The sequence below is a fragment of the Lycorma delicatula genome, chromosome 6 (genome assembly GCF_047948215.1).
Source record: "Lycorma delicatula isolate Av1 chromosome 6, ASM4794821v1, whole genome shotgun sequence".
NCBI lineage: Eukaryota > Metazoa > Arthropoda > Insecta > Hemiptera > Fulgoridae > Lycorma > Lycorma delicatula.
Window position 1 is genome coordinate 161,361,879 of NC_134460.1, and position 12,618 is coordinate 161,374,496.

General features: G+C 31.8%; 1 protein-coding gene across 1 annotated transcript in view; it reads left to right on the plus strand.

Moving 5' to 3' along the window:
• Positions 1–2,353: 2,353 nt before the first annotated feature.
• The window catches only part of LOC142326971 (uncharacterized), a 38,814-nt gene continuing 28,549 nt past the window's right edge, over positions 2,354–12,618 (plus strand). Inside the window, exon 1 of the mRNA XM_075369703.1 lies at positions 2,354–2,401. Within this exon, the coding sequence (XP_075225818.1) occupies positions 2,354–2,401 (48 nt within the window). The remainder of the gene's footprint in view (positions 2,402–12,618) is intronic.

A 12,618-nucleotide genomic window follows, 5' to 3' on the forward strand; every position in this document is an offset into this window, starting at 1 on the left:
GTTTGACGTAGATGAAAGCGACATTCGAGACTCGTGTAAGAAGAAACCACTTCCGGTAAAAGGCACTGGGAATAAAAAGTATTTTCGTGGCTTAAAACCAAAATACACAGACATAGAAAAAAAATTGTATGACTTTTTTATGGAAAAAAGGAAATGCGGTTACTCTTTCACGACAGGAATACGTCAATCATATGCTCGTGAAATCGCTAAATCATTGAATAAAATTGATTTTGATGCAAGATGTGGATGGATTAAACGATTTTTTGCACGAAATGATTTCTCAAGAAGACGAAAAACGACCATTTCTCAACGACTTCCAGACGCTTATGAACAAAAAATATTGCGTTTTCACAAATACATAATAAATCACAGAAAAGATAAAGGCTATTTGCCTTCTCAAATAGGAAACCCTGATCAAACCCCCGTATATTTTGAAATGCCATAAACAAAAAGTGAAAAAAGTGTTACGATTCGCACTGGTGGTAATGAAAATCAAAGGCGTAGTGTTATGCTTTGCATTACATCTGAAATTTTTTTTAAAAGAAAACCTCTTCCTACCGTAGAGGAAAATGGAGTTATTATCAAAGCACAGGAATCAGGTTGGATGAACGAAACCTTAGTTTTACACCGGATCAGGTGTGTATGACAAAAGCGATCAGGAGATTTACTTTAAAAAAAATACCGGTATGCTAGTGATGGATAGTTATCGGGGCCATACGTCTGATAAAGTGAAAGACATTTTAAAAAAGATTATGACAGACCAAGTAATAATTCCAGGCGGATTGGCATCTCTATTGCAACCATTAGATGACTTCATTAATAAACCGTTAAAATTTTCATTAAAACAACTGTACAGTAAATAGATGGCTGTTGAAAATTTCTTTCCCACGCCTATAGGAAGAATCAAACTCCCAGAATTTAACCAGATTTGTGTTTGGATAAAAGATTCTTTGGAAGGTATTTCCACAGAATTAGTAAGGAAAAGCTTTAAAAAATACGGAATAACTAATGGACATGATGGTAGTGAAAACGATCACCTTTGGCAGAGCGACGTGGAGACTACCGGTAACTCTTCTACAGACATTGACAATAACAGTGATTAATTAAAAATAAAGTCCCTTATTAAAAAGTGTATTGAAATAATCGTTTTCAACATGATACTTTCTTTTCGTTTTACTGGCCTGCCGAACCTGAACTAAACTAGTACCTACGGTAATTAATTATTAATGTAATATCAATAATGTAATTTAAATGAACGAATTGAATGCTTTACTTTCTGAATATTTTCTTATTTATTAATTTTTTCATCATATCTGTTGCACTTTAAAATACCGGTATATACTCGATTTTTTTTTATTTTCGGTCCGGAAAATCGAGGTGCGGGTCTTATTCGTGGGCGGGGGGTACTCGAATAAATACGGTATATATTTATATACATATATATATTTTTTTATGTTTTAGGAGCATCGACTATTGTGATCTTTAGCCCATATTCACATTAAAAAAACGAGAGAAAACTTGTCTTCCCTCCCAGACAAATACACTACCGTCATAGTCTAAAGACTACTCTTGTCATGTCAAGCCATTCAGAAATAGACTTGACGAAAAGGATATTAAAACCTCCGAAAACCACAAAATGACATATATGTAAAAGACCTCTTAAAAATGCTTAAAAAACACATTTAAAAAAAACAGTTGTAAATACGTAGAAAACACTTAAAAAAGCACTCAAACCATTTCTAAAGAAATGTTTAAAAACTAACAAAATAAATTAAAACCCTAAATCACAAAATAGATCAAATCACATAATAAATTTCTTAATTTCTATCGCCTAGGTTTCCTTTCTTTCTAGGCCATCCTTTCTTTCTTATTTTTCCCATCTTCTCGATGTCAAACTCCAGGGAGTCTGAGGCCTCGGAGATTCATTCTTCTGATCCTCCGCAGTAAATCACGGAACATCTCCTGCTGCGAGCGTCAGGTGATCCCGGCTTCGATTGTGCGGTCAGCAGTGCAGTTTTAGCAAGTTTTAGCAGTCCCCGCTAAAACTTGAAGGCAACTGAAATACCCGCTTTATCATTTAAATGCCTCCGTGTCTAGAAGGCTCCATCGTTGGACTTCAAAGTTCTCTTTCGGTAGTAGTTTAATTTCTGGCTTTGCTGTTGCATAAATGGTCATTTTCTCTATTTTGATTTTAACTTGTTCTTATTTAGCTTCGGGCTAAATCAGAATCTCTGTTTTAACCTCATTTTCACTATTATATGGCTGGAAGCATTTGCTTTTTTTTACGCCGATTTTATGCTGCTTTGTCTTTACGGTCGACTCTTCAAATTTTTCATTGATGATACGTTCGACCATGCGTGCTAAAACTGGTACCAGTTCAGAAACTACGTTCTGGTTTAATGTAAGCTGCAAACATGGGCGTATGATGCAGTCTTTGATATTCTGCTAAGCACAATCTTCCTGGTTTCAAAGTAGCTGACTTTCAATGTAGTCTTGTACAGCTACTTCCCTGTAGATCGAATAATTCCTAGATTTTGCATGATAATGCATTTGCATGATGTGGTGCCCCATGATAATTGACACATACAAGTGGATCCCTGCACGAGGTCATCAGGGTGTAATAGGTCACTGCATATACAAATTTCCTTCCTCGTTCAACGTGCCGCAGAATCGCTGACATCCAAAGCAGTGCAAAGGAGTTGGGATTAGCGGACGAACATCTAACCTGTGGATTCCGGCTTTTATTTTTTCTGGATACTTTGGCTTATTAAAGGTTAACATCTGCAAAGCAGAGAGTGGAATTTCTCCGTTGCGTCTTGTATTTAGTCGAAAACACGCAACAACTCCTTGCTCATGAAGTTCCTAATTCCTTTACGATTTCCTGCACACGACTACACTCTTTGAGGAATTCAGGGTACTATGGGGTGTAACCTCAATGTCCAAGACTCCAATCTTCTTGGCTTTGAGTAGCGATGACGATTCTATATGATTGACGGTTTCAACGAACAGCCCAGTAGTAGTTTCCCTTGTTTCTTTTACAGGTACAACAGCAGCATTCGTGATGCCTCGAACTCTCACGAAAGGACTGACTTTAGAGAAATTCCGTTCTTTTCGTTTAATCACCAAATATTTTAGAATCGTTCCATCCCTATTCGGACGAAACTTGATTCGATCCGTCTTCTCTGTCTTCGTAACTTCTATACTCTCCCTTGGCTTCGGTTTCGAAGCCAAAGACCTTCCAAGACGAGAGTTTTTGCGTGGACCCTCTACCGCGGAAGTTGTGGATGTTTATGTATCCATAGCCTATATTTTCGCCAGTTAATATCTCAGAAAGTGCGAACGGAGAGACGGTTGGGCGTGCCCCGGATCATTGATCCTGTGTGGGTTCCCGCAATCAGCCGCCTCTCACAAATTTAACCCGGGCCAGGGGATTCAGGTACTGCCTGACCCATAATATCGACACCCCAACATCCCAGGACTCGTACATATCAGTAAGGGCTTCGATATCCTTATCCTTGGGCAATCCAACAGGCGAAGTGACTGACTCACACCGAACGGCGCAACACTTCGGCAGAGCAAGCTCACAGCACCCCATCCTCAACCCGGCTCACAACTGGGAAGAGGAATGAGCAATTCCCGTTTACACTCCGCCGAGCATCGGAAAAAAACAGATCACGATCATGCCTCCCGCCACCACCTCAAACAGCAAAACCGAGAAACACAACCGCAACCAGCTTGGAACGTGGGATTGTATTTAACCTGAGGCATTATTATTATTATCTGGTTTTCTCAGTCAAAGTAAAAGTTGACTTGAAGGACCACATTTCAGCAGATACATTGCAAGAAATATGGCTTTTATCAGTATTTTTCGTTGATCTTTCCGCCTCATTAAATTTGTTGCCTCCAATATGTATTTCCCACCGTGTGTACTAATTGTCTAAGGTGTTTTATGAAACTCTTTGAAATTTCCCCCACTGCTCCAATTATTATTGGAACTATAATGATATTGTGTATGGGCCACGTATTATGCCAATATGTATTATGTGTATCTGCCAATGGCATGTATTTTTCTGACTTTTCTCTCCTCTTTTTTCTAAGATTTATGACAATGAGACAGCAATATCGACAAAAAACACAAATTTTTTTTAGACTTATCCATGTGTGTAATGTCTGGTCTGTTGTGTATTTTTGTTCTATCTGTCACTTTGGTACAGTTTTACAGTTTCCAGTAGATCTTGAAATTATCTTTTTTAATAAATTCTGGCTTATATTCCTGTTTTGTTCCTGGCTGGAATCATCCTTTTCAAGTTTCCTTGTTGTAGAAGCATTTATAATTGATTTATCTTATTGCCGGGTACATTTTTGTAACACAGCAACCACGACTAAAAATCTGACAACTCATCAAATGTACAAATCATACTGAAATTAGAATAACTTTAATTATTCTTATAATGCCTATCTTGCCTACGGTTAGGCAGGAAAAATTGAAAAAATTTTTACAGACAGATACCCTTTTTCTCAAAATACTAAAAGAAATGAAGTATGAATAGTAGTAAAAATGATTGTACGTAAAAATTATTCTTCAAAATAAATATATTACTTCAATTCAACAGACATATAAAAAACCGAATTTGTTGCTGAGGTCCTTATTAAGTAAAATCAAACCTCTAAAACCTTCAAATCTAATAAATATTTACTGGGAAATCTTTGTAGATGACTCATCCATCTATTATCTCAGTGATATAGAATCAATTATCCATGTCATTTGAACAGCTGTAGTAACAAATTCATATTCTATAACTTTCGTCACTATCCTTTGAACTCCTCAAAGTGATTCTTTGCTTTCATCCTGAAAAACCTGCTAGTCTTAAATCTTATCGTTGGAAATTATTAAATAATTTGCTTTATAGGAAGATCCTTGTTTTTTAAGTTAATTATATATAAATATAATTGAATTAAAATTTTCTGTATATTTGTTATGTTCTCAGCCATGAATTTATTCACTTAATGTTTTGTTATTCAGAATTCAGTAAAAGTTTAATAATTTTATAATTTTCATACAACTCCTTAACTGGTAGAGAACAACTTTATAGTGCTTCACAGGATTTGGATCTGTATAGCTAATGGTAATACTGAACCGGTATCAAATGTCTTTTATATATATATATATATATATATATATATATGTAATATACATACATAGTCATCTATTAAGTAAAATAGCAAGCACACCGGTGGCAATTTTTGTGTAATTTGTCTTTGAATAATTACACAAAAGGAGGTGGCCATTATACTTAGTTCTTTGATGCACATAAAATGAACAACGTGCAAAGTAAAAAAGCTCATTAAGTGTTGTGATGGATTAGCAACTAATTCAAAAGTACACCACAAGGGTTTACAACTGAGTATTGCGTTATTATTTCTTTCTATTCACCCTTCCCCATAACATTCCTGTATTTCTTGCTGCAGTTGTTTACCTGACTTCAGCAAAACTGACAGTAATGGCTCATTGTTATCTTTTTATTAATTTCTATAGAGTGCAGTGCTGCATACACAGTAGTGATCATGTTACCATATCACATTACCATTACCATATGTTTTACATATATAATATAGAATACATGATTAGTTTTTTCACACTACAAAATATAGTTAATATGGCATGCCAAAAGCATGTAATAGTGGTTTTCGAATCTTGAACTGCATCATTAATCACAAAATAATAAAAAAACATTAAACGGTTTTCCGTATTGTCACATGTCATTATAATCTCATTAATATTACAGTCTCAGAATGAAAATTTTAAGAATTTTTTCTTTCTGCCAAATTATTAATTACTGTACCAAGTACCTGCAGATAATTATTTTCAAAGGGCTTGAAACGTTAGCAATTAAAACATTATTTATTGGAAGGATTGTAATCATCTAACTTTAAATATGGATAAAACTGTTATAATGTTCTTCTCAGGTAGATGTATCATTACTATTTGCATGGATAGAATTCCCATTAATGATAATAGAATTTCTGTTCCCCGTGAAGCAAAATTTCTGGATGATAAATTTTATTGGGTGGGATGATCAAATTGATTTCATTTGCAGTAGAATCAAAGCGTACTGCTTTGCTTTGAAGCGCCTTAAAAACACTAAGTTTGTCATTTTCAAAATATTTATTATGCATATGCATATTCTTGTTTGAATTAAAATATCATCCCTTGGGGCTTCTTCAGTAAATTGCTGCCAGATCATTGTTTGGCAGTCAAAGTATAATTCATATACTTAGGAGATTAAAAATGTTAATTTATCCATGTGTTTGTATTTATGAAAATAAATATATCTATTAAACCGGATAACCGAACTGTTTTCATGTAATTTGACGCAATACTTTGGTTTTTGAGAAAGAGTCTTATTAAGTTTCGTTTTTAAAAAATACCTATTTTTAATAAACGACTAAACCAATTACAAAATCTCCCCATCAGTTTGTTAAAAATGCAGTTAAATGATTTACTTTTACGGAAACAATATTACTCTCTCAATGAATTTTTAAATAATACTAATTTTAAAAAAAATAAAAATTGTGAATTTTCTGCATTTTGTTCAACATGTACAAAAATTTGGCTTCAAATAATTTTCATTAATACCTTCTAATAACGATTTATTTTCTAGTTATTTTTTATATTTAGAAATCTATATATTTATCTTATTATTTCAAGTGTTTAAACAGAGTGATTCACGTAGTGTCAACATTGCTTGCTGAGGTCATTTTACTAGCAAAAATAATGAAAAAAGTTAAATAAATATGGGTCTGGAAACGCTCCGTTAGTGAGTTACGACTAGCAAAAGATTTTGCTCTGATCTCATTAAATAGAATACAGTGATATTACAATTCCATTTCGACCAATCCATTAATTATTTCTGTCCTTACTTTTTTTTTTATATTACGTAAAATAATTATAATTTTTTTTTTTTTTTTTGAGTCCTGGATAAGATATGCAAAATTGCACAGCTAACAATTTGATGGCTCCACAACATCTGAAATATCTCATTGAATAGCATTTTGGAAATTAAAGGTTGTGGATCTGAGAAAAACCATTTGTTCTTAGTATTGAAACCACATTTAATTAATCAATTCCTTTAGGAGATAAATCGGTGCTAGACGAGATATAAACTGTCAGTGATATGTGGAATCCCTTTCTGGGTAGATCATCTTTTTCAGCTATCCACTTTCCCTTTCGCTGAACTTTATACCTTCTTCTTCGAACTTTCTCTGTGTAGATTGGATCAGCTGCTGCCAAAACTACATTTTATAAATTAACATGAAGCATCATAACAGTTCATGATGAAATTAAAAAACTAGTTTGCTTTTTCATAATTTTAAATAATTTTTTACCAATTTAGAATCTAGTTATTACAATGAATTAAAATGCTTAAATGTATACTCACTGGATTATAATACTGTACCAGTAAGTTTAAGTAGTATTTAGACTAAAAATTACTTAACCCAAAATGTGATTTAAACTTAATGATGCATTGTATTTTTATCGTTTATTACTTTAATATTTTCAGGACTTTTTCCTTTGCACCTTCTAGTGATCCTTCTGGAACTTTTTTCAGTCCTTCTCCTCTGATGATATATCCCACCCAAGCTTTCTTATTCTGAATTATTCTTATTATGCTTCTTTTCTCACTCTCTCTCCTCATTACTTCATTTTTTACTCTTACACTCCAGTTTATCTTCTCTGTTCTCCTCCATCTCACATTTAAAATGTCTCCTGCCTTTCATTTTGCAGCTTTGTAAGTATCCGTAATCCATACATCACATCTGTACCTACAAGCTAAACAGTTCAGAAGATGCTTCTTCTAGTCTAATTCAATTTACTGTTTAATAACTGTTTCTTTTTATTAAGCACTTCCTTAACTGTTCCTATATAATTTTAACTTCATTTACCACCTTTGCAATCTTCTTTTAATAGCATACCTATTACCTGTGTCATTTTAGCTCTTCCTTTTTCTGTGTAGTGTTAATCAGCTTATTATCTCATTACTTTTGTTTTCTTAACATTAATTTTCATTTTAATTCTATCACCATATACTAATTTTAAAAACATTTCTCCTATTTTAACCTTGCACACTTTATTTTCTATCCTTCCAAGCTGATCTCTTCATTCTTTTCTAGAGCACTTTTGACAACTTCAACATACATATTAAAGTTTAGAGTAAGCCTTACTTGTGTTAAAACATTTAGTTTGTATATCCCCTATTTTCATAACTGTTTTGTGATTTAGGCACAATTTCTTAATTAAAATTATGTATTTTCAACCTACTCTTTGACTTTTTAATATGGAGTTAACTAACATGAAAAAATGCAAAAAAAAGCAGGAAATTTGGACTTGATAGAATCACACTTGTTTCATTCACAAAGTTACATTCAGAAAGTGATAAGTTAATAACCTAGTTTTCATATATGGTTTCAGTATTTAAATGTTTAACACCATTAGTGTCTTTATTGGACTATTTTAAGTAAGATATATAATTTATATTCTCATTCTAGATCATTAATTCTCAAAGAGTTCTTCTGCTGATGAACTGTTTTTCAAACAAAATTTTGTCAACACTCTACTCCATAAAAGTTATAAATAAGGCAAAATAAAATGTTTCATTATCAAGTATTAATTCTTAAACAAAGATACAATTGTGTAAAATTATCTAGCTGTTATTTAAGGACACAATTGTTATTAATAAATGTAACATTTTATCAGAAACAAGAGTTAAACATATTTTTCTAATACCGATGTGACTTATTTGATATGTGAAAAATATGTTTTGTCTGAAAATTTTATTTTTATTCTAAAACTGTTTGACAAATTATATAAGTTGTTTATTGATTAATTTGTTATATATTGGCATATTCAATTTCTATATTGAGTACCGTTTACCTTTCTTAGCTTAATTCTTTTAATATATGTTGATGCATTTTGGAACAAATCCATTGTTAAAACTTATTATATTCCGAAACACATCATATAATAAAAGAATGAAACTAAAAAAAGGTAAACAGTAACTCAAACATAGAAACTATAGTGATCTTAGCAGAAAATATAATAATAATAATTATTATTTTCTTAATAACAAAAATAGTCTATTTAAGTTTAAAAAGCTGTAATGTAAATAAAGGCATTATCCTCTTAAAACATCTTAATTGTCCAGTGCCCCGTCAATCCTCTGTTCTGTTTGAGTCATTCTGTAGGTTAATCTGGCCCAAATTGCAGTAGTAAAATGTTTATAGTGAAGTAAATGAGTATCTTTCAACAAAAAATTCATTATCCACTACCTCAAAACATCACCACATCAAACAGTGATTTTGAGTACTGCTCACCCGATTCGGGTGAATCGGATGTGCAGTACTCAAAAGAAGGAGGTTATTTTTGTGTTAGTTAAAAATTTCATATATCTGGCCTGGACAGGTAAACAAAAATTCTGACTTTCAAATCCTAGATTAACAAGTTTTTACTGTAATAATTAAACAGGGTGCTAATAAACTACGACAAATAACAAGATGGAAAAACTCAAAAATTTTAAATAGAAATGTAGGATTCTGACAATTAATTTAAAGAAATTGAAAAATAAAAATTGTGTTGAAAAGTACTTTGGGTTATGATCCCTAATTAGAATAACAGCCAATTATTTTTTTTTCACAGCCGGTTTCAAAAATGGTCTACAATACCTCTTAAGAAACTGCTCAACAATGAAACAATAAAAAAAATTTAATTTATCTAATATCCCCAACTCAAAATTATTTTTTTTTATACAAGACCACTACTTGGGGTGATTACAGTAGGCCAGCTTTTGAGACTAGCTATAAAAAACACTAAATGATCACCAATTTGGTAACAACCATAATTGCAACCCAAATTTTTTACAACAAAATTCCTATTTTTTAATGGCTTAAAATAATGTAAGTATGTACGAGTGTAATGATCAGAAAACTAAATACATTAACTTATTGTTGCATTTATCCTTATGAACCTGCAATCTTTTTAAAAAGAATAGTAACTTAGTAAAAAATAACAATACCGCTTTTACCAAACCAGACAACAGTACATTTTCACATAACTCCATACAATATATTACGGCTTACTAGAAACAGTATTATAATACAATCTTGCCAGTTTTAAAAAATTATCAAACCGTTTGAAAAATCTTTCACCGGTTTATTTAAAATACGATAAAAGGTATTCTTTTACAATAACAATGGTATTCTACTGATGAATTTTTAAATTATGTGATTAAAAACAAAACAAAAAACTCACTTTATCTGCATCCTGTAAAAACATTTATATAAATATCTGCTCAAAATAATTTTCAATAGTAGCTTCTGAATTGTGAATTATTTTGAAGTAATTTCAAATATTTAAACTATTTACCTCAACATTATTTCACGTTTGTATTTAAAAATTATTTTTGAATTTAAACACATTTAATTTTTTATCTTATAATTTGTTTTTTAAATTTATATTATTTGTTATCTATATATGTTTTATTACAATCTGATAAGAATAAAGATTTATTCTACGTATTTAACATGAATCATAAGTCACTATTAAGTAGTATATAAATAAATTTTATAAAGTTGATAACAAAAACTTATACTGTCGTAGTAATTTTTTTATTAAATTTAAAAAAAAAACAAATTAAAATGGCAGATCTTTCATTTTAACAGATGAAAGAGCTAAAATGTGTTACATTCTCTCATTTACAGCATTAGAAAAATAAATTAAAAAGAATAAATACTCCAATATGTTACTTCCTGAGTACATAATATTATTTTTTTATTTTGTTTTCTTTAAGGCCAGTGCTTAGTGTTCAATGTTTTGTTAGTTTAATTCATTTTAATACCATTTAATCTTCTTTAAACTCCTCACCTTATATATACATTTTTTTATGACTTGCATTGCTATTGAAAATCTCATAATATATAGTTTATATTATTTATGTTTATATTCCATTTCCTCTTCCGTGTGAGTGTATGAGTGTATGTATTTAAATACTTGTTGTATGTATTTTTTATTTTGCTAAATGAGTATAGTTGTTAGTTTGAATTAGAAAAAACAAAAGTAAAATAATGCAGAGTTTTGGTTAAGTCTGGATGGTAATCTACCATTGAAAGGGAAATCCTACTTCGCACATGCCTTTTCTCTTCCTCTGATTTAAACTTAAACACATTTGATTTAGTACACATTAAACAAGGGTGTAGAAAAATTAAGGGACCTTCTCCACTATGTGTAACCATTTTAGTGAGAGACTGATTGACATTGAGGCGTAATTAACTAAGCCCTAATGCCATTTATAGTAATTGTAATTAATCTATTATTTATTTATACAGTAAATAATAAAAATTACCTTTATAATGAAGGCCAGTAGGTGGCTATATTTAAAAGTGTTTGGATGAAAAGATCATAAGCGCTATTGCACTGTTGCCACATTAACTCCGCCAAATAGTTCTGTTTGTCCTACATTCTACCTTATTTCTGAGCTTTGCAAGTCTCCATATGCTTTCAATCATCTGGGAATGTACCCCTGTTTGTAGGTCTTTTTTTTTTGTCTTCAGTCATTTGACTGGTTTGATGCAGCTCTTCAAGATTCCCTATCTAGTGCTAGTCGTTTCATTTCAGTATACCCTCTACATCCTACATCCCTAACAATTTGTTTTACATATTCCAAACGTGGCCTGCCAACACAATGTTTTCCTTCTACCTGTCCTTCCAATATTAAAGCGACTATTCCAGGATGCCCTTGTATGTGGCCTATAAGTCTGTCTTTTCTTTTAACTATATTTTTCCAAATGCTTCTTTCTTCATCTATTTGCCGCAATACCTCTTTTGTCAATACCTCATTTGTCACTTTATCCACCCGTCTGATTTTTAACATTCTCCTATAGCACCGCATTTCAAAAGTTTCTAATCTTTTCTTCTCAGATACTCCGATCGTCCAAGTTTCACTTCCATATAAAGCGACACTCCAAACATACACTTTCAAAAATCTTATCCTGACATTTAAATTAATTTTTGATGTAAACAAATTATATTTCTTACTGAAGGCTCGTTTAGCTTGTGCTATTCGTCATTTTATATCGCTCCTGCTTCATCCATCTTTAGTAATTCTACTTCCCAAATAACAAAATTCTTCTACCTCCGTAATCTTTTCTCCTCCTATTTTCACATTCAGTGGTCCATCTTTGTTATTTCTACTACATTTCATTACTTTTGTTTTGTTTTTGTTTATTTTCACGCGATAGTTCTTGCGTAGGACTTCATCTATGCCGTTCATTGTTTCTTCTAAATCCTTTTTACTCTCGGCTAGAATTACTATATCATCAGCAAATCGTAGCATCTTTATCTTTTCACCTTGTACTGTTACTCCGAATCTAAAGTGTTCTTTAACATCATTAACTGCTAGTTCCATGTAAAGATTAAAAAGTAACGGGGATAGGGAACATCCTTGTCGGACTCCCTTTCTTATTACGGCTTCTTTCTTATGTTCTTCAATTATTACTGTTGCTGTTTGGTTCCTGTACATGTTAGCAATTGTTCTTCTATCTCTGTATTTGAACCCTAATTTTTTT